Source organism: Thalassophryne amazonica, chromosome 11 (genome assembly GCF_902500255.1).
Source record: "Thalassophryne amazonica chromosome 11, fThaAma1.1, whole genome shotgun sequence".
In the NCBI taxonomy this organism is placed as follows: domain Eukaryota; kingdom Metazoa; phylum Chordata; class Actinopteri; order Batrachoidiformes; family Batrachoididae; genus Thalassophryne; species Thalassophryne amazonica.
The window spans coordinates 2,708,182-2,731,910 of record NC_047113.1 but is presented as its reverse complement, the minus strand read 5'-3'; the positions used below and the strand labels follow the sequence as shown (position 1 = coordinate 2,731,910).

General features: G+C 42.3%; 1 protein-coding gene across 1 annotated transcript in view; it reads left to right on the top strand.

The window, feature by feature from the left end:
• Positions 1–23,729, top strand: part of LOC117520228 (LON peptidase N-terminal domain and RING finger protein 3-like) — a 59,791-nt gene that overhangs the window by 16,465 nt on the left and 19,597 nt on the right. Inside the window, exons 2-8 of the mRNA XM_034181538.1 lie at positions 6,651–6,769; positions 6,907–7,029; positions 7,288–7,404; positions 7,514–7,742; positions 11,212–11,293; positions 13,736–13,850; positions 16,869–16,990. Of these exons, the coding sequence (XP_034037429.1) occupies positions 6,651–6,769; positions 6,907–7,029; positions 7,288–7,404; positions 7,514–7,742; positions 11,212–11,293; positions 13,736–13,850; positions 16,869–16,990 (907 nt within the window). The remainder of the gene's footprint in view (positions 1–6,650; positions 6,770–6,906; positions 7,030–7,287; positions 7,405–7,513; positions 7,743–11,211; positions 11,294–13,735; positions 13,851–16,868; positions 16,991–23,729) is intronic.

Below are 23,729 nucleotides of genomic sequence, written 5' to 3'. Positions count from 1 at the left end.
TTTGAGTATATTTCTTATTGTTACATGGGAAACAAGGTACCAGTAGATTCAGTAGATTCTCACAAATCCAACAAGACCAAGCATTCATGATATGCACACTCTTAAGGCTATGAAATTGGGCTATTAGTAAAAAAAAAAAAAAAGTAGAAAAGGGGTGTTCACAATAATAGTAGTGTGGCATTCAGTCAGTGAGTTCGTCAATTTTGTGGAACAAACAGGTGTGAATCAGGTGTCCCCTATTTAAGGATGAAGCCAGCACCTGTTGAACATGTCTTTGAAAGCCTGAGGAAAATGGGACGTTCAAGACATTGTTCAGAAGAACAGCGTAGTTTGATTAAAAAGTTGATTGGAGAGGGGAAAACTTATACGCAGGTGCAAAAAATTATAGGCTGTTCATCTACAATGATCTCCAATGCTTTAAAATGGACAAAAAAAAAAAAAAAAAAAAAAAACAGACGCGTGGAAGAAAACGGAAAACAACCATCAAAATGGATAGAAGAATAACCAGAATGGCAAAGGTTCACCCATTGATCAGCTCCAGGATGATCAAAGACAGTCTGGAGTTACCTGTAAGTGCTGTGACAGTTAGAAGACGCCTGTGTGAAGCTAATTTATTTGCAAGAATCCCCCGCAAAGTCCCTCTGTTAAATAAAAGACATATGCAGAAGAGGTTACAATTTGCCAAAGAACACATCAAGTGGCCTAAAGAGAAATGGAGGAATATTTTGTGGACTCATGAGAGTAAAATTGTTCTTTTTGGGTCCAAGGGCCGCAGACAGTTTGTGAGACGACCCCCAAACTCTGAATTCAAGCCACAGTTCACAGTGAAGACAGTGAACCATGGTGGTGCAAGCATCATGATATGGGCATGTTTCTCCTACTATGGTGTTGGGCCTATATATCGCATACCAGGTATCATGGATCAGTTTGGATATGTCAGAATACTTGAAGAGGTCATGTTGCCTTATGCTGAAGAGGACATACCCTTGAAATGGGTGTTTCAACAAGACAATGACCCCAAGCACACTAGTAAACCAGCAAAATCTTGGTTCCAAACCAACAAAATTAATGCCTTGCAGATGTGAAGAAATCATGAAAAACTGTTGGGGAAGTGTCGTGACACGGACCCACAACAGGGGGCGTTAATGAAGGGACAATGGAATAGCCAAAAAGTAACAATTTAATGTTGTGAAGGTGCACAACGTGATACAGACAGATACAAATATGTGTTATATCAGTCCAACAAAAGGTGACTTGTGGCAGGCTCGAAGATAGGAGACGTCCGGTGAGACAGAAGCCGGAACCCACACAAGCCTCACCACCAACGGACCTGAAGAACACTGGAGCCGCCAAGCCCTGCGCCCCAGGTGGCCACTGTCTTCAGCAGTCAGACCCGGTACTGCTGGCAGAAAACAGAAACAGTTCTGGATGAGTGTGAGTCTGCACACTCAGTAATCCCACAGTCTGTGTTCAGTTAATGAGGGAGAACCTCCACCTCCAATCACACACTCGTGCAGCTCCTGAATTAACCACTTATCTGAGTGGGGTGTGAGGCGAAGCCGTCGCAGTCCACACCAAACGCCAACTCCGCAGATAAGGCACACCACAGGAAAACAGCTGCAAAAAGAGATCAGACTAATACTCAAAGTTTAAGTCAGCAGAGAAAATTACCTGTATGGTAGATGATTTCTCGGTGAGGAGGTGGAGTTGCAGTCTGGTCTTTATAGTGGTGGTGATGGGTGACAGCTGGTGATGATTGATGACAGCTGTCACCTCCAGCGGCTCCGACGCCCTCTCGTGCTTGGAGCCCGCACTCCAAGCAGGGCGCCATCTGGTGGTGGTGGGCCAGCAGTACCTCCTCTTCAGCGGCCCACACAACAAAAAACTGTGGTTATACAACTAAATACTAGTTTAGTGATTCACAGGATTGATAAAAAAGCAGTTTGAACATAATAGTTTTGAGTTTGTAGCGTCAACAGCAGATGCTACTATTATTGTGAACACCCCCTTTTCTACTTTTTTTTTCTAATAGCCCATTTTCGTAGCCTTAAGAGTGTGCATATCATGAATGCTTGGTCTTGCTGGATTTGTGAGAATCTACTGAATCTACTGGTACCTTGTTTCCCATGTAACAATAAGAAACATACTTAAAACCTGGATTATTCTCTTTAGTCACATAGCACTACTATTATTCTGAACACTACTGTACGTCAGAAGGTGGTAGAGCTTTTCCATTTCATTAATTTTGCTGTTGAACAAAGTGGCAGCAGTGTAGTTCTATCAACATTTTCAAATGTAGACTAAATACAGCCTTATTGTTGGTTTATTGGTTTACTTTATTATTTTTAATTGTTGTGTTGTTTTATCATAGCAGAGATGTCGGTCCAATGAGAGCGACACTCTGAGCAGAGTGCAATGAAACAGAAAATGTTAAATGTTGAACACTTTCTGGCATGGGTGGAGCTAGAGCAGAGGCCAGGGTTTCACTGGACTCCTGATTGGACACAGATGATTGGCATGTCACGGCACTGCATGTCTGGTTCAAAAGAGCTGCATTTTGAAATCAGTAAGTCAAATTGACTGCTAGGTTCCTCCTGTCCAGTAGTTGGTGCTATGTACCACAAAAAAGTTCTAATTCACCTTAGTAGAAAAAGAAAAATGTTTGCCTCAGATTTGAACTGAACATGTCGTTTGAACCATGGACTAATAATGACACCAAACTTATATTGGTAAGTAAATGACCATATTTTATGCCAGAAATGTGGTCCAGGTTGTTCAAAGTGGCATTTCTCCTTTGTTTTGGGTTGCCTTATATATACGTCTTTTTCCAGTGACATTTAAATGAGCAGGCAGCTGTTGATTAAATAACCTCTTAATTTTGCTATCTGAGTGACAAACCAGTGGCAAAACGTTAGATTAAATAAATCTAAAATTATCTTCCTTAAACTCAAATCAAACTTAAATCTCTACAACCTGATATAAATTAATTGAAAATAATGAAGTGGTGTAGAGGAGGATTTTCTTAAAAAGAAGACCTGAAAGTTCAGATACAATTTGACAGAAAGTGCATTTGAGATGAAAGCCAAGACTTGATGTTTTGGTAAAATAAACTTTTGTTTTTCTTCCTAATTGTTGTGAATAAAGTCTTAGACATATTCGGTGACTTGGAAATGTTCATGTTTCCATCCCCTGACTTGGCTGAAGAAAACTGACAACTATTTGCAGGTTTTATCACGTTTTAGAGATTTGCTTTCAGTTTGAAATCAGTCTCAATCAGTTTGAAGTCAATCTCAATCCCATCGTCACATCTTCCGAAGAGGAAGCAGAGACTGGGGACTCAGAGGCGGACTCATCCATTACCCAGGCCGAAGTCACCCAGGTGGTTAGAAAGCTCCTCGGTGGCAAGGCTCCTGGGGTGGATGAAATCCGTCCTGAGTACCTTAAGTCTCTGGATGTTGTGGGACTGTCTTGGCTGACACGCCTCTGCAACATCGTGTGGCGATCGTGGACAGTGCCTCTGGATTGGCAGACCGGGGTGGTGGTCCCTCTGTTTAAGAAGGGGGACCGGAGGGTGTGTTCCAACTATAGGGGGATCACACTCCTCAGCCTCCCCGGTAAGGTCTGTTCCAGAGTACTGGAGAGGAGAATTCGACCGATGGTCGAACCTCGGATTCAGGAGGAGCAGTGTCCTGGTCGCGGCACACTGGACCAGCTCTACACACTCCATGGGGTGCTCGAGGGTTCATGGGAGTTCGCCCAACCAGTCCACATGTGTTTTGTGGATCTGGAAGGTGTTCGACCATGTCCCTCGGGGCACCCTGTGAGGGGTGCTCCGGGAGTATGGGGTCTGGGGTCCTTTGCTAAGGGCTATCCGGTCCCTGTACAACCGCAGCAGGAGCTTGGTTCGCATTGCCGGTAGTAAGTCAAACCTGTTTCCAGTGCACATTGGCCTCCGCCAGGGCTGCCCTTTGTCACTGGTTCTGTTCATTATTTTTATGGACAGAATTTCTAGGCGCAGCCAGGGTGTAGAGGGGGTCTGGTTTGGGAACCACAGAATCACGTCTCTGCTGTTTGCGGATGATGTGGTTCTGTTGGCTTCCTCAAATCAGGACCTTCAGCGTGCACTGGGGCGGTTTGCAGCCGAGTGTGAAGTATCCGGGATGAAAGTCAGCACCTCCAAATCCAAGGCCATGGTTCTCGACCGGAAAAAGGTGCTTTGCCCTCTTCAGGTCGGTGGAGTGTCCTTGCCTCAAGTGGAGGAGTTTAAGTATCTCGGGGTCTTGTTCATGAGTGAGGGACGGATGGAGCGTGAGATCGATAGATGACTCGCTGCAGCATCTGCAGTGATGCTGTCGCTGTATCGGACCGTCGTGGTGAAGAGAGAGCTGAGTTGGGGGGGCAAAGCTCTCGATTTACCGATCAAGCTACATTCTGATCCTCGCCTATGGTCATGAGATTTGGCTCATGACCAAAAGAAAGAGATCGCGAGTACAAGCGGTCGAGATGAGTTTCCTCCGCAGGGTGGCTGGGCGCTCCCTTAGATATAGGGTGAGGAGCTCGGTCACTTGGGAGGAGCTCGGAGTCAAGCCGCTGCTCCTCCACGTCGAAAGGTGTCAGTTGTGGTGGCTCGGCCATCTTTTCTGGATGCCCCCTGGACGCCTAGTTGGAGAGGTGTTCCGGGCACGTTCCACTGGCAAGAGGCCCCTGGGAAGACCCAGGACATGCTGGAGGGACTACATCTCTCGGCTGGCTTGGGAACGCCTTGGGGTTCCCCCGGAGGAGCTGGGGGAGGTGTGTGTGGATTGGGAGGTCTGGGCAGCTTTGCTTGAGCTGCTGCCCCCACGACCCGATTCCGGGTGGATGGATGGATGGATGGGCTTTCAGTTTGAGTTTGAGGAGGATAATTTTAGAAATTTTTATTCTTTATATATTTTTGTATTTCTTATATTTAAAATGGCATAAGCAAATTAAAATGTGAAATTCCAAGTGTTCCAATACTTTTGGAGGGCACAGTATCCTAACCTTATGATGAGTGCAAAATGAGTGTGGTATTATTACTGTTTTCTTTAAGGTTTAATTTTTACTGTTGCTGCACTTTGTGTCAAATCATAGTCATATCGTATATCATATTGATATGACAATATTGAGATATGATAATTTGTCCATATTGTACAGCCCTAATGTCAACTAGCTGAAAACTTTAAGCATTTTTATGTAGATGTAAATTAATATTCAAAGTGGCAGGGGGTTAAGAGGGCTGTAATGGGGGGGTTCTGGGGGTGGAGCTCCCCCTGAAGCTGAAAGGCAAAAAAAAGAAAAATGTTTAAAAAGGCGGGGGGTGTCTGGGTCTTCTCCCCCCCCCCCCCCCCCCCCCCACCAAGAAGCTGAAAGGTTTTAGCCATGCTAATGCTCCCCTGAAGCATTTGCTTAAACAGTCTGAAGGACCTCAGTGATGTGAGATGCTGAAGAGGTTCGCTCGTTCATGTCTGCAACATATATGTTTTAATAGGAGGAGTTTGTTTAGGTGAAAAACAGTGTCTTTATGCTTCTTTGTATTAAATGTGTGCCACACAATGCATCTGTTTATAATATAAACCCATAGGAAACTTAATCAGTTTTTTTTAACTCAGTTGTTTTGAGAGAAAAAAAAACTAACAAATTTCGTCTGAGAGCTTTTTATTAGTCAATTGATTTTAGTTTATTCATTTTAATTGTTTTTTTTTATATAGTGCCAAATCACAACATAAGTCGCTGCAAGGTACTTAAGGTCTAAGGTCTAACCTTTTTTAAATGTATTTATTTGACTGCTGTGTACTTCTCAGTGCTTGCAGGGAAACATGTTTCCATAGGATTACTGCCACATTTGCATAAGGTTCTATAGTTATGAAACCTAGAATGTGGGGGACCTTGATAGCGCTGCAGGATTTTATTTATTTTTTAAAGACAACTTTTGTTTTTTCCATATACTGTATGAGTTGTTTCATTATGTGGAAAGTGATCCACTTAAAACTTTTAGTTTCATATAATCATCATTTCATCCAAGCAGTAAAATCTGCCCTTGAGGCTATAATTCAAACAGTGTTACACTGTTGACAGACTTCAAAAACCAATCTGCAGTTGGATGTGAAACAGTAGTCTGCTTTAAGATAATGAGGATGAACCAATTAGACAGTTTAACAACTTGAAAATTAATCAGACATTTCTATATTAATTTAATTATTCTAGATATTTTCTTGCAAAATGTAAAATCTGTTGATTCCAGCTTTTTCATTGTGAGGATCTGCTGATGTTAATTATAAATTTAATATATTTGCATTTTGAAGGCAGCAGTTTGGGCTCTAGTGAAATTATGATGGACTTTTTTTTTTTCTTTTTGAATTTTTGACCAAGAATAGATTAAAAGATAATTTATAGATTTACAGGAGAACCAGCATAAGGAAGTGGATATGGATTAAAAAAAAAACTTACTGGATTGGTACTTTGCATTGACAAACTCCTCGGGTTTAGTCCAGGAAAACAGCAAGTCAAATCAGTGCATCCCTGCAGAGGTATTGATAATAAAATGATTTTTATTTACAACTATTAAGAATATGTTGTTGTCATTTCAGCAGACTTGATATTTTTGTGTTGGGCCCTCCTGTCTTTTTCAGCACCCATGGACCACATACTGTTCAGTAACCGCTCCCAGATCCACTCTAGTCTGAAACGCTACGAAAAGGCTCTGAGAGATGCTGAGACGGTCTGCAGACTGATGCCTCACTGGTCAAAGGTATAAAGATTCACATGTAGTTTATAGATTAGAAGAAGTATCATAATCACAACCTCTTAGTTCAGTAAGAAAACATAAAAAGCTCACAGTCAGATGTAGTTTTCATGTGACATGACTTATATTTCCTCGGTCTGCAGGGCCACGTTCGTAAAGCTCAGGCCCTGCATGCTCTGGGGAGGACCGAGGAAGCCCTGACACAGTACTTATTCTGTCTGTCCATCGAGCCCGACTGTAGACTGGCTAAAACTGAGGCTTACAAGGTAAACTCTTGTTACCCACTCTCACCCTCAGAGAACGAAACGTCATTCAGTCATTTAACATCATGCGTGACGTCACGTTTGCACTTCTTTCTAGTTTGTATACTATTTACAGAAGACAGTTTTGCTACATACCAAGTAGAACTATTCCAGTTGCAGTTCTTCATAACACGTCTGCACACAACAAACAGATGTGCAAACATTAGGAGAGCATTATGAGAAGAGTGAGTCATCAGATTACTGTTTCCTGTCTTCTTTCAGCTCCTCAGTGATCTGTTGGCTCCAGTTACAGATCAGGTCCCTGAACACATCTTAGACTCCTTCACCACAGTGTCTTCCAGAGCAAACATCAAAAGCAGCATCAGTGCACCTTCCCAGGTCAGAAAGGTCCTCACTCTGCGGTGTAAAAACGAAAAAAGGTTTAGGGACTTATTCCTTTTTCTCTCTTTTCCACCCATTTCAATGTCTGTGTCTCTCCTTCCCTCAGACACTTTGTCCTGCTCAGTTCTGCCCACAGTCAAGTCTTTCCTTCCCTCCTCCTGCACCCATTGACCCACAACACTCACATGACAGGTCAGAGGTCTGTGAGGTCAGGGGTCAAGGAGAGCGAGAGGACAGAAAGCTGGACCACTGTTTCTTCGTCAGAAAGAAACGAAGGCACATAAATGAGGAGGGAGGAGAGGAAGCGAGCAGTGATCAGAAGAGATCCAAGTTTGGTGAGTTCAGGCACATGATCACATACAAAACTCAAAATTCAGAAGGTCAAACCTGAATTTTTTTCAACACATGTTTTTAGAGGTTTGGTGGTTTTATTTATTTATTAGATGTAGAAAATACTGGCGCTAGTAATTGCCACACTTTAATGGTACATCTAAATGAATGGCTGAAGTACTGGTTCTCAATTTTTTATTTTTTTCAAATTATTTTCATTTATATAGCGCCAAATCACAACAGAGTTGCCTCAAGGTGCTACACACAAGTAAGGTCTAATCTTACCAACCCCCAGAGCAACAGTGGTAAGAAAAAACTCTCTCTGAGGAAGAAACTTCAAGCAGACCAGACTCAAAGGGGTGATCCTCTGCTTGGGCCATGATACAGACATAAATTACAGAACAATTCACAGACAAATATACAAGAAATGCTGTTGGTGCACAGGACAGGAGGATCGCCAACACGAATACAACTCCCATCTCTTGATGGAGCTGCACCTTAAAAAGAGAGAAAAAACAGAATCAGGCATCAGAAAGACAAGAAATACAGTATAACTTGTCAGCATTAAACAACAAGAAAAACAGAGAAATACTAAGGTGATCACCAACCACTAGCCCTAAACTTCACTAAGACCCAGAATTAAGGTCAAGTTGAGGCCGCAGCCCGCTCCAATTACCAATAAAATGAATTAAAAGAGTAAAAAGCGTAAAACAAAACTGTACCAGTATGCTAGCCATATGAAAGGGAAAATAAGTGCGTCTTAAGTCTGGACTTGAAAGTCTCCACAGAATCTGACTGTTTTATTGACGCAGGGAGATCATTCCACAGAACAGGGGCACGATAAGAGAAAGCTCTGTGACCCGCAGAATTTTTATTCACCTTAGGGACACAAAGTAGTCCTGCACCCTGAGAACGTAAAGCCCGGGCTGGTATGTAATGACCCAGTCACACAGCACACGACGAATCCTGAACGAAGGGAAAAAGTAAAAAAAACGTTACAGTTCGTTGAGAAAAGGTGGACGAAAGAGCTTTTATCACCGAACAGTCTGCGAAGCAAGAGCGCAAAAGGGACAAAAGAGGAACTTAACAAAACCGAAGCTCACGATCTCGACGAAACACACCTGGAGCCACAGCTGGAGCAGAGCGTGTCTGCTCCAGCACTCGGTGCTGGGACGGAGTTCATAGCGCCTGAGTCCTGGAGAAACTGCAAACACAATCTGTGGAGATGTTGATGGACCACCTGCTCTGGTTCCTTGTCCAGAACAAAAGAGGGATCATGTCCATCATTATCAGAATCCACACTGTCGACACAATACACACTCCGTCGTTCTCCAATTTAAAAAAAAAAAAGAAAAAAAAAAGTGCGCCGTGGTCACTGCTATAGTCACAGTATTATGTTCTAATCCATATATATTGATTTATAACCGAAAACTGTCAAAAGGGAGAATAAATATAAGTGTAAAGATGATTGACTATATCAGAGCATTAAATTAAATCAGTGCATGTGAACGCGCGCATTGACTCACGTGCGGTTTTTCCACCAGCTGATCACTGATCTACAACGTGAATTCTTCCTTCCAGAACAGCTCTTTATATCATCATTTTGATTCATCTGCCTGTTCCCACATGTACAGAAAGACTGGATTGTCATTTCTACACTCAGATTGTTATATTTAATACAAAATAATAAGCGCACGCAGGAGCTGCTGCTAATGCTGCATTCAAGTACCGTCGGAAAGTACACAACTTTTTCGTTGTTTCAAATTCAACAGTTGCTTGTGGCAAAATAATTAATTATATCCACACAAAAGATTAATTCTGGCCTATGTAATGTGCCTGAGCCCATTGAAGCTGCCCCCCACAGATAAAAAAATCCAAGCAGGCAGGCTGAGTTTGCCCTGTAATTTCCGACAGTACATGAATGCAGCAGCAGCCTCAGCGCTCACAAACTGGCTTCTGCACTTTGTGAAAACGTTCAGCTGCTCCAATGAAGTCAAATTAAACAATACTGTTACAAAACGATTAAAAAACGTCAAGAACACTACAAAAACTACACACAGCAAACAACAGCAAAACGAAACACAGACGAACTGAGGTTTTCGCTGCCCTTCATTCAAATTTTTCAACAGTTTAAAAATCCTGACGAAGCTCCGGCTGCAGGAACGAAGCTGCGCGAAGGTTAAACGATGCCGACAGTCAACGAAAGTCCAGATTTCTTGTTTCCTCAGGGCTTCGTCACCCTTCGTTAAGTGCTGTGTGACTGGGCCATAAGGTTTAATTAGGTCAGCTAGGTAGGGAGGTGCCAGTCCATGAATAATTTTATAGGTTAGTAGCAGAACCTTAAAATCTGATCTCACTGGACAGGAAGCCAGTGAAGGGATGCCAAAATGGGTGTAATGTGGTCGAACTTTTGGCTTCCTGTCAAACGTCTGGCTGCAGCATTTTGAACCAGTTGGAGAGCCCTAATGCTGGACTGCAGTAAACCATAAAATTGAACATTGCAGTAGTCCAATCTAGAAGAGACAAACGAATGGATCAGGGTCTCAGCATCAGCCATAGACAGGATGGGACGAATCTTCGCTGTATTTCGCAGGTGGAAGAAAGCAGTCCTAGTAATATTTCTAATGTGGAGGCCAAAGGACAACGTAGGATCAAAGATTACCCCAAGGTTCCTCACTTTGTCACATGAGCCTAGGCTAAGTGTTAACTGGTCAAATTGATGCTGATGTCTCACTGGACAAAGAACCATCATTTCAGTCTTATCAGAGTTTAAAAGTAGGAAGTTTCTAGACATCCAACTTCTCACTGATGCAAGGCAATCTTCTGAGGATTTTATGTAAAGGAGATTACCAGCAGTTATCGACATGTATAACTGAGTATCATCAGCATAGCAGTGAAAGGTAATCCCAAAATTGCCACCCACATTTGTCATAAGCATTGCAGGGTCTCTAATCACCTGCTCCATGGCCTGCTGTAAATTCCTAAAGTTACCCTCCATGTAGAGCTCTATCTGTGTTCGCAGACAAGATGGCGGCGCCTTCCCCAGTAGGGTGGAGGCCATCCGGCATCAGCAACCCACGGCGTCCCCAGAAAGAAGGCCAGTTATCAATAAAGCTAAAGCCTTGCTGTCTACAAAATTGCGCCAGCCACCTATTTAATGATGTCAGCCTGCTAAACGCCTCATCGTTACCCTGGGAATCGACTATTTATTCTCAAATGTTTTTCATTCACAATGTACTTTGGAAGTGTAAGCATTCATGGCCAATATTCAAAAATAGCAGCTTAAAACATTCTGTCAAAACAAACTGTTCATATTAATGAAAAAAGAATTAAAAGGGCAGGTTATAATTCATTTTATTCAAATAAAGATTCAACCTCTTAATTGTTTTTTAATTTTATATCCGTACCAAACCTCCATCCATTATGGGTGTCTGTTGACTGTAACTACGTATTTCTCTAATACTCTTTCTTTAGAACCCGGAGAGGGGATTGGTTCATCCTTGGTCCTTGGAGGCATTTTGGACCCCATAGACCTGGAATGTTCTCTTTGCATGAGGTGAGATTTTGTTTCAAATTGACTCATGATTAACCCTCTGGAATCAACTGATGCGCCTTCATGTAAAAGTTACATGACCGAATTTAGTGGATGTAACACCCAATGTAACACTCCACTCAGAGCAGATTGGGGTTTTCTTTCACCAGAACATTAAATCTAGGCTAAAATCTCAGATGTACCTTCTGACAAATTGTAGCTGAACTTTCAGGTCTTCTTTTTAATGAAATCCTCCTCTGCTCCACTTCATCATGAAGCTGTAAAACTGGTGATACAAAATGCAAAACTTGCACTGTGCACAATTTCTCCAATCACAGCCATAGAAACCTGCAACTTCTGCTGGGTTGTCTGGGTGTCTTGGTGGCTTTCCTCACTCTTCTCCTTGCACAGTCAGTTTTTGAGAACTGTCTACTCCACACAGATTTATCACAGAGTGTCATACTGTTTGTATTTCTACATAACTGATGTAAATAAAGTTCAAGACATATTCAGTGACTTGGAAATGTTCATGTATCCATCCCCTGACTTGTCTAAAGAAAACTGGCAATTAAACTGATTATTTACAGGTATTATACCAAAGGAGCTGATTACTTATGGAACCCATCATCTTGGCTTTTATATTTTTATGTAATTTATATCAACTTGTAGAGATTTACTTTCAGTTTGAGTCTAAGGAAGATAATTTTAGAAATTTTTATATTGAGAAGCCTGATTTACTTTATGTATTTGAAATGCCATAAGCAAATTAAAATGCGTGAAATACCAAGTGACTGAATACTTTTGTAAGCCACTGTATATGTGGCCCTGTGACAGACTGGCGTCCTGTCCAGGGTGTACCCCACCTCATGCCCTATGACTGCTGGGATACGCTCCAGCCCCCCCCACATGCTCCTCAATTGGAGAAAGCGGTTGAAAATGAGTGCATAAAGTACGAATGACAGTCATAACATGCCCTTAGGAAAAAAGACAGACATACAATTTGTAAAAAGCAATAAAAGCATTTTGTGTAGAGGATATTTTCCAGTATATTTGAACACTATCCATCCATCCATCCATCTTCTTCCGCTTTATCCGGAGTCGGGTCGCGGGGGCAGCAGCTCAAGCAAAGCCGCACAGACCTCCCGATCCACACACACCTCCTCCAGCTCCTCCGGGGGAACCCCAAGGCGTTCCCTAGCCAACCGAGAGATGTAGTCCCTCCAGCGTGTCCTGGGTCTTCCCCGGGACCTCCTCCCAATGGGACACGCCCGGAACACCTATCCAGTGAGGCGTCCAGGGGGCATCCGGAAAAGATGCCCGAGCCACCTCAACTGACTCCTTTCAACGTGGAGGAGCAGTGGCTCGACTCCGAGCTCCTCCCGAGTGACCGAGCTCCTCACCCTATCTCTAAGGGAGCGCCCAGCCACCCTGCGGAGGAAACTCATCTCGGCCGCTTGTACTCGCGATCTCGTTCTTTCGGTCATGAGCCAAATCTCATGACCATAGGTGAGGATCGAAACGTAGATCAATCGGTAAATCGAGAGCTTTGCCCCCCTACTCAGCTCTCACTTCACCATGACGGTCTGATACAGCGACCGCATCACTGCAGATGCTGCACCGATCTGTCTATCGATCTCACGCTCCATCCGTCCCTCACTCATGAACAAGACCCTGAGATACTTAAACTCCTCCACTTGAGGCAAGGACACTCCACCGACCTGAAGAGAGCAAAGCACCTTTTTCCGGTCGAGAACCATGGCCTCGGATTTGGAGGTGCTGATTTTCATCCCGGACACTTCACACTCGGCTGCAAACTGCCCCAGTGCACGCTGAAGGTTCAGATTTGACGAAGCCAACAGAACCACATCGTCCGCAAACAGCAGAGACGAGATTCTGTGGTTCCCAAACCAGACCCCCTCTACACCCTGGCTGCACCTAGAAATTCTGTCCATAAAAATAACGAACAGAACCGGTGACAAAGGGCAGCCCTGGCGGAGGCCAACGTGCACTGGAAACAGGTTTGACTTACTACTGTCAATGCGAACCAAGCTCCTGCTGCGGTCGTACAGGGACCGGATAGCCCTTAGCAAAGGACCCCGGACCCCGTACTCCTGGAACACTCCCCACAAGGTTCCCTGAGGGACACGGTTGAACGCCTTCTCCAGATCCACAAAACACATGTGGACTGGTTGGGCGAACTCCCATGAACCCTCAAGCACCCGATGGAGGGTGTAGAGCTGGTCCAGTGTGCCGCGACCAGGACGAAAACCACACTGCCCCTCCTGAATCTGAGGTTCGACCATCGGTCGAATTCTCCTCTCCAGTTCTCTGGAATAGACCTTACCGGGGAGGCTTTTTATCATATTCACTAAGAAAAATGTCCAATAAAATTTAGGGGAAATCTCATCTTACAAAGACTCGTTCAGTAATAGCATGTTTGTTCCACGGTCACTTGTATGATTTCAGACTCTTCTACGAGCCGGTGACGACGCCGTGTGGACACACCTTCTGTCAGCAGTGTCTAAAGAGGTGTTTGGACCACAACCCAAAGTGTCCACTCTGTAAAGAAGAGCTGTCTGAGGTACATGGTGTTGCACCTCATAACACCATTATATCACACACAAAACCAACTGGAAGCAGCAGCTGCCTGGACTCTGTGAGCTACGTAACAGTTATGTGTGTTACACAACGTACTACACAAATCAAAGACTGAGGTCAGAGTACTGTAGAAAATCAGCCGCCTGTGAAAGAGATGTTGAGGCCACAACCCAAAATATTCTCAGTTCTAACGCTGCAATAATGTGGGATAATGTATTTGTAGGCTGATCACAAAGTGCAGTGGTGTGCAAAGTTCAGGGAATTAGTGCGTATTTTAAATACAGTGGTCCCTCGCTATAACGCGGTTCACCTTTCGTGGCCTCGCAGTTCACGGATTTTTTTAGTCCAATTTTACATGCTTTTTTTTTTTATAGGGCATTGTGCTCTGCGTCCTCATCAAGCAGGCCATTCGCGGCACCGCGAAGGGAAAGTACGCGCATTGTGTTCTGCGTGTCTGTTTATAAGAATCTTCTCACCCAGAAGAAAAAAGAGCACCAACAACTACCCATAACTGTGTTCTTCACTCGGAAAAAGACACCTGCAGCGACGTTTGACTCAGTGGAAAAAGGCGCGACAGCGGAGGGGCGCCACGACGAAGAGGCGCGATCAGAGGAACTATGAAATACTGGTCAGTCACTATTAATAATTTCTTGTGTCCAACCTCGTAGGTTGATCGTTAAAATTAAATTCGTTAGTTCTAAAAGCCATCATAATTATTTATAGGAAAACGTTCTGTTTTTATTTCTCAAACAAATGTTTGGGCCTGAAAACAGGTTGGTCTCATTTTTCTACTAAGGTTTGAACTTTGAGAGTGTTTACACACGAGAGAAAAGTGACAAAATGTTCATACCTGTTTGAGAAAAGTGTATAAAGTGTGTAGTGAGGGGTTTTACAGCCTTAAAACGTCTATAATAATTGTAAAAAATAATGCTATTTCGCAGATTTTGCGTATTGCGGGCTATTTTTAGAACGTAACTCCCGCGTTATAACAACGGACCACTGTACAGTGGTCCGTTGTTATAACGCGGTTCACCTTTTGCGGCCTCGCAGTTTCGTGGATTTTTTTTTTTTTTTTTTTTTGTGCAATTTTGCATGCTTCTTTTTTTTAACAGTGCATTGTGTTCTGCGTCCTTATCAGGCGGGCTGGTCGCGGCACTGGTGGGCATCTCTGTATTTAATCATTAGTGATCGATCTCTGCCCCCCTTCACGGCATGTCTTTTCCTGGTTTTTTCCCTCAGCCCCAACCAGTCTCAGCAGAAGACTGCCCCTCCCTGAGCCTGGTTCTGCTGGAGGTTTCTTCCTGTTAAAAGGGAGTTTTTCCTTCCCACTGTTGCCAAGTGCTTGCTCATAGGGGGTCGTTTTGACCGTTGGGGTTTTTCATAATTATTGTATGGCCTTGCCTTACAATATGGAGCGCCTTGGGGCAACTGTTTGTTGTGATTTGGCGCTATATAAGAAAAAAGTTGAAGTTGATTGATTGATCACTGCGATTGCTCTCACTAAGCACCACAGCGGGCCACTCACACTGCCCCACTGTCTGCTGTGTGGAGTTGCGGCCAAAATCTGGCAACAGGTCCAGAGACTACGCTCGCTGTTTTGATGCAGAGCGCTCCAGCAGCGCGCAAGGATAGAATTCTTGCGGAAACATCTGCAGCGCTGCATGGTCTCGGTAACTGCAGCCGCAGAGCTCCGTGGCCACTGAGAGAGGTTTGTATCTTTTTAATGACTTGGATTCTTTGCGGATCCTGCATCTGTCCTGCAACGGTAACGCCGGAGGCAGTGAGCGAAGGGAGAATACGCGCATTGTGTTCTGCGTGTGCCTGTTTATAATCTTCTCGCCCAGAAGAAAAAAGAGCGCCAAAAACTACCTCTAACTGTGTTCTTCACTCGGAAAAAGACACCTGCAGCGAGGTGTCACTCAGTGGAAAAAGACGCTACAGCGGAGCGGCGCCAGGACGAAGAGGCGCAATCAGAGGAACTGTGAAATACTGGTCAGTTACTATTAATAATTTCTTATGTGTCCAACCTCGTAGGTTGATTGTTAAATTTAAATTTGTTAGTTCTAAAAGCCATCATAATTATTTAGAGGAACATGTTCTATTTTTGTTTCTCAAACAAATGTTTGGGCCTGAAAACAGGTTTTGATCTTTGGTTTCATTCTATAATACTGGACTTATTTTTCTACTAAGGTTTGAACTTTGAGACTGTTTACACAGGAGAGAAAAGAGAAAATGTTAATGCCTGTTTGAGAAAAGTGTGTAGTGAGGAGTTTTACAGCCTTAAAACATCGATAATTGTAAAAATTAACGCTGACCACTTCACGGATTTTGCCTATTGTGGGCTATTTTTAGAACGTTACTCCCACGATAAATGAGGGACCACTGTACTCCGATTTGACTTTATTAACATCATTAAATCAAGAACACACACATCAGTTCAGGCTTCTTTTTGCTGATTTTATAATGAATACACTTTAATAATTAAGTGAAAACCAGTTCCTTCAATATGATTAAAATCAAGGAAAATGCTGCACAATCATATTTTCATTTCTTATTGATTGATTTCATGTCCTCTGACTTTTTTCAATCTGCATGGCTAAAAACCATGTATTATTTCTCATATTGAAGGATTTGTGCAATGTTACAAAGCATCATCTGTATTTTTATTAAATTTTGGTCATGTTGAGATATATGTTTCACATGTGACTGCATGAAATAATCTGATAGAATCTTCCCAAACTACTGGACACAGATTTGATATTTTAAGGGGAGCAATGAGTTTTTTTTTGTTTTTTGTAAACCTGAGCTCAGAGTGACCCTTGAGATGTATCTGTAATGAGGTCAGTGTGTTTCAACTCAGAGTTTGAACCAAGCCAATTCCAGAAGCACACATGTAGCTCCTCATCACCCACCTCCAGTATTTTTTTTTTGGTTGCCAAAAATATGAGAAACTATTTCTGTTGTTGTTAAGCCCTTTGTTAAAGTCTCTGTCTTTCTCCAGTACCTGGTCCAGAGGCAGTACTGTAAAACAGAACTAATGGAAAAGCTGATATCCAAGTATTTTCCTGACGATCTCATGGAAAGACAGAAAATTCACTGGGAGGAGATGGCAGAGCTCTCAAAGTGAGTTTGGTTCTGCATTTTTTTATGTTGAGTTATTGTGAAGGTCGTTGGTTTCTTCCTCATCATGTGTGCTCTTTCATCAAAGCTCATAATTTAAGATGTGTGTAGTATGTTATGTACACTCTCTGTGCCCTCCAGAGCCCACATTACGCCATGATTCATAACAGATGTATTTGCCGGTGCCCAGATATTTAACAGTGCCATGTTAGAATTTGCAGTATTACGTTGTGTTTCTTGTAACAGAGTTACACAAACATGGCAGAACAGGTCCAGGGCGGATAAGAAGCTGTTATGTATACAGTCTTCTTGGTTCCAGAGAGAATACTAGAGTGTGCAGTACACACTGTCCTCGTTTTGTCTCGTCCTTGAGGCACTGACAGGGTGTCTGCTCTGTGGAAGACTCCTTTAGAAAACTGAAGTCTGCCGAATCCCAGAATAGTTTTCTTTTACATCTGGACTTCTTTGCAAGGTTGGAAATGTTGAAGCACACAGTAGTTGATGTGAATGTGTGTTGAGGTTTGCTGACTGTTCTTTAAAGCCTTGTGTATATAATATTTTTTCTATATTTTCTGGTATAAGAAGGCAGGAGCACAAGAATGATGACAATTATTGGACCATCCTTATCACAGTCTTTCATTTGATGGGTTACAGAACAGGATTCAGAGGGCGGGCTGAGGCAGACTTCCTGTCTTGTTATGTGTCTGTTAGTCTTTTAAGACGTGGGGGGTGAGGAGGTTTATGGAGCATCGTATGTGAGACTGATTAAAGCTGAGTGGGCACAGAAATTTAAAAATCATATGCAAAGCACACAGGTGGGGGGGGGGGTCGTACACTGCATTTTTACTGCAGTTATGGAGAGTGTGCATGTGACGTAGTCAAACCCAGAAGCCAGCACTATACCTCCGGCATGCTGGACGGTAAACAGAGCCACAGCAGCTGTGTTCACTCGTCCACATACTGTCACAGTCCACACTGTGAGAACAGGAATCAAACCGTTTTAGACTCGGACAGAAAAAAACTTCATGGATCACACAGTTTTAGACTGTTTAAAGCCATTATGGAGCTCCTGTTTTAACAATCATTAAAGCCAAACCAACAATAAGCTACGATGGGATCAACAATCCACATGTGAGAATGTGTAGCAAACAGTTTCAGATCCAAACAGAAAAAAATGTCATGAATGGAACCATTTCAGTTTCAGCCTGTCAGAGCTCCATGATGCTGTTTAATTTAAATCGCTAAAGCTGAATCAGCATTTTGTGAATTAACGGTAAGCGCACAAACTCCTGCATTTGTGATAAAACAGTGACAATCATTAAAGCAGGTTACTTTGGTATGAAAAGTATTTAACATTTACTTTACCTGCATGTCTCACGAAGCAGGAGGAACAACATAAACTAACCCATGCACCGTAGATGTGATTTTTTTTTTTTTTTTTCCTTGTCACCTTTTAATAAACAAATTGTGCACTATGCAACTCACCCTTGCTATGATGATCTTGTTCACAAACCCCGCAACAAAGTATTTGTATCCCTGATAAAATACTTGTTGATATCCAGGTACTGAATATCAAGGACGTACTCACATGCCAGCAGCTCAGAAAACGTCCACAAAAAATACAGGTCCTGAAGGCCAGTCCACACAATAAGATAAGATCGACTTCATTTATCCCGAAGGTAATTATTTTGCCAGAGTACAGAAACTTTTTTTTTTTTTTTTTTTTTTTTAACCGGCAGTTGAAAGTTGTTAGTGCACTTGGTTTCAGTGCAGAAGGTTCCCGGTTCGACCCCCACCCCTGCCACATTTCTTCGTGTAATGTGGAGTTGAGTCAGGAAGGGCATCCAGCTGATAAAATCTTGTGCCAAAGCAACATGCAGATCCACCTTGGATTTGCTGTGGCAACCCAGAGTGCAAACAAGGGAGCAGCCGAAGGGACTTAGATTAACGTTAACCACATGGAGGAGAGTTTGTCCTCATATGTACTTTAATTTGGGGAGTTATAAGATGCAGGGCTCTCCCCGGAAATTTAGAGAATGATGGTGCTGGAGGTCATGTCAGCACCACGCCGTCTCTAATTGGGAGACGCTATAGCATTTTACCTTCTTTCTAATACCATTTACCAGGCCTCACTGCTAGGGTGCATAATTTCCCCTTTTTTAAAAAAGGATTTTGCAAATCACCTTGTCCCTAGGTAGGGATGGGTATCGAGAACCAGTTCCTTTCGGGTATCGTTATGAAGTGATTCGATCCACCAACATCAATAACCTTTTTGCTTAACAATTCCCTTATCGGTCTTTCAGAGTTGTTTTTGGGGGTGTTTGTCAGGAAAATGAGAATTTCTCTACATTGATTACAGACCCTGCAGCGGGTCTGTAATCAACTTTTCTGCAGCGCGGCTTTGCTTTGAACCTTGAACCAATCGAAGCAGTGATTCGCAGATCGAAGCAGTGCTTCAATCTATTGCTTCGTTGATTCATTCTTTTTCGCTTTATCTTAATTTTCCCCCACTAAAACCCTAAAGAGCATACGTCTGTGAGTATTATTTACCTTTTCTATGTTAAACCGACCTGTTAAGGTCTTCTGAAACAGTTGAAAGATGTATTTTATAACTTAAAAACGGGACCGATGCTAACGTGTTAGCATGTCTATGGCATTTTCAATATTAAAGTTAGCATTAAGTTGTTGCAGCTGTCATCACGTTTGATTCAAGGATTCAAAGGATTCAAAAGAATTTTATTGTCATATGCACATAGGAACATGTTCCTTGCACAATGAATGTGTCTACTGCATTTAACCCATCCTAATTGCCAGTTAGGAGCAGAAGTCGCCTTTAGGCGCCCGGGGACCAGCTCCAGATGTACTTCCTTGCCTAGGTCAACAGCAGGGCTGAGCAAACCATGACCGGCTCTTTACAGACAACGCACACAACACACATGAGCCGGCCCGGTACATGAACACATATAAAAGAACACACAAGGTAAAAACATGGGATAGAAAAACCTTCATAGCTGCTGCATTACACAGCAGTAATGCAGGAAAAAAAAACCCCATCAGCACAAAAATCAGTGATCACACACACAGACAGGAGACGAAAGACGACAACCGAGATTTGAAAGTCCAGTTTATCAGAACACCCGGAGGCCGCCTTTAGGCGCCATCAATGACCTTGTTCATCCATCTGGAAGGAGGAGGGGCTCAGCCCTGAACAGTTCACTGTCCACAGTCAACGTCAGAGCTGGAGAAGCTGAGGGAGGGAGAGACTGGGGAGCGAGGCTTAAGTGTTGTCCTTCCTTCAGGAGGTTTTTATCGCAGCGGCCTTGAAGTGCAGCTGTGTTTTTGGGAAGCCAAATTAATATCCAGATTAGCAGACGCCTGAAAAATTCCACAGTCTGAGAACAGAGTGGCTCTCAGTACATCTGAATGTACAACCCCTGGCAAAAATTATGGAATCACCGGCCTCGGAAGATGTTCATTCAGTTGTTTAATTTTGTAGAAAAAAAGCAGATCACAGACATGACACAAAACTAAAGTCATTTCAAATGGCAACTTTCTGGCTTTAAGAAACACTATAAGAAATCAAGAAAAAAATATTATGGCAGTCAGTAACGGTTACTTTTTTAGACCAAGCAGAGGAAAAAAAAATATGGAATTACTCAATTCTGAGGAAAAAATTATGGACTCACCCTGTAAATTTTCATCCCCCAAATTAACACCTGCATCAAATCAGATCTGCTCATTGACATTGACCCTATGCCATGACATTGACCCTATGTGTCTTTTTGCAAGGAATGTTTTCGCAGTTTTTGCTCTATGGCAAGATGCATTATCATCTTGAAAAATGATTTCATCATCCCCAAACATCCTTTCAATTGTCCAAATATCAACATAAACTTGTGCATTTATTGATGATGTAATGACAGCCATCTCCCCAGTGCCTTTACCTGACATGCAGCCCCATATCATCAATGACTGTGGAAATTTACATGTTCTCTTCAGGCAGTCATCTTTATAAATCTCATTGGAACGGCACCAAACAAAAGTTCCAGCATCATCACCTTGCCCAATGCAGATTCGAGATTCATCACTGAATATGACTTTCATCCAGTCATCCACAGTCCACGATTGCTTTTCCTTAGCCCATTGTAACCTTGTTTTTTTCTGTTTAGGTGTTAATGATGGCTTTCGTTTAGCTTTTCTGTATGTAAATCCCATTTCCTTTAGGCGGTTTCTTACAGTTCGGTCACAGACGTTGACTCCAGTTTCTTCCCATTCGTTCCTCATTTGTTTTGTTGTGCATTTTCGATTTTTGAGACATATTGCTTTAAGTTTTCTGTCTTGACGCTTTGATGTCTTCCTTGGTCTACCAGTATGTTTGCCTTTAACAACCTCTCATGTTGTTTGTATTTGGTCCAGAGTTTAGACACAGCTGACTGTGAGCAACCAACATCTTTTGCAACATTGCATGATGATTTACCCTCTTTTAAGAGTTTGATAATCCTCTCCTTTGTTTCAATTGACATCTCTCATTTTGGAGCCATGATTCATGTCAGTCCACTTGGTGCAACATTTCTCCAAGGTGTGATCACTCCTTTCTAGATGCAGACTAACGAGCAGATTTGATTTGATGCAGGTGTTAGTTTTGGGGATGAAAATTTACAGGGTGATTCCATAATTTTTTCCTCAGAATTGAGTGATTCCATATTTTTTTCCTCTGCTTGGTCTAAAAAAGTAACCGTTACTGACTGCCACAATCTTTTTTTCTTGATTTCTTACAGTGTTTCTTAAATCCAGAAAGTTGCCATTTGAAATGACTTGAGTTTTGTGTCATGTCTTTGATCTGCTTTTTTCCTACAAAATTAAACAACTGAATGAACATCCTCCGAGGCCGGTGATTCCATCATTTTTGCCAGGGGTTGTAGAAAGGATGCGGTCTTACTGACGGTCAAAGCGGTTTTCCAGCTCTGCTATCTTTCCGGAGATGGTATCCATTGCGCGGTTAACACCCACTGATTGAGCTGACACTGCCTTTCCAATCGAATCAATCATGTGGGGCAGCCTGGACAGGCCAATTATAACTGCTTCAACCTTCTTGAGTTTCCGGTAAACCAGCACTATGCCCGCTCCACACAGCAGAAAGCCGGTCACCACTGAGCCAAATATATACACATCTTCGACGTCCTCCACAGACAGCGTGTAAAGGCACATGACCTGCCATCTCCTCCATGAGTCCATCACGTAACCCATCACATGCGTCCTGGCAGGACAGGTCGGGTCCTCCGCCCCCGAATGTCTTGTAGAAAAAATGGTGTCAATTGCGTTCAGAGACCACTTTAATAGATCCATTTTTGTCGTTTTCCAGAAGAGCAAAGCTGCAGCCTCACAGACAACACGCCACAGAAGCAGGAAAGATAAGGAGGGAGGGAGAAGAGAAAAATGTGTCCGTCTCGGCCGAGAGCAAGGAGGCAAAAAAATGGTGCATGTTTTCTGTATAATAATGGCTCAGCGTTTGTTGTCATAAAAGTCAAATGTATTACAAATCGTAATGTTTTTTAAATTTATTTTTGTTTATATTAATAATAATAGCAACCACAACAATAATAGTAATAATAACTAATCAAATTATTAGTTATTATATACAGTTTTAGAGAAAGAGACAAAAAGAACCTAAAAAAAAACACAACAGAAAATTTAAAACCAACTAACAATGAACATACATAAATAAAAAAAATACATACATACATACAGAAATAAATAAGTGTTTCCTGTGAACACCTAGTGACTCTCACACCTCTATTTCATCCCTGTCTTATTTAAGTTTAATGACAATTTGTTTTGGTCAAACCATATTTTCAATGTGTTAAATTCTTCAGTGATTTCCTCCAGAACTATCTGACAAACTAGAAAACTGCTGCATCCTAGTAAGAGCAGAATACTACTGGAAAGAATCTGAATAAGGATTGTTGGGTTTTCTCTCACTAAATGGATGCTGCACTCACTGCAGTTTATTGTCTGGAATAGTCCCAGATTGCATTTCAGAGCTTCTAGAATTCAAACATTTTCGTGCAGGTGGTGTTGGGGGGTAATTTTGGGTTTCAGCTTTTTTATTTTTCACCACTTTCATCCCTGAATGTGTCAACCGAGAGTCACTTTTGTGCAGATTAAAGTCACTAACTGGGACTCCTGTCTTGTTGCGAGAAAGAAACGAGAATCGTCCTCCGTTCTGTTCACACAGCTACAAACGCTGTGCGGCTCTCTGACGAGTCAAGTTGGAATTAATAAATTCAAAGTGAAACACCATTTTGTTTATTTTTATTTATGTCCAGAGATCAAGGATGCAGTGACCAATTTCATATTTATTTCCTTTAAGACTCAATGAAATACATAGAAACCTGTAAAGCCTACTTTTAGTACAAAATTCACAAGAGGTATCAATAAGGGAATCGATAAGGAATCGGATCGATAAGCAGAATCAATAATGGCATCGTAAAATCTTATCAATACCCATCCCTATCCCTAGGTTTGTTTTGTTACACTACCCAAAAAATTACTACAGCACAAATTTAAACAAAATCAACATATATTTAACGGGACCACCAAGGCTTTGAAATTCTTCAAAAACCATAATTTTTTTTATCATTTAAAAGAATTGTTAATATACACTTTATTTATTGTTTATGTTGTTTGTTAACACAATAGAAGGCAGAGAGAGATGCTTCCTTTCCAAATTCTGTAGTCTGTG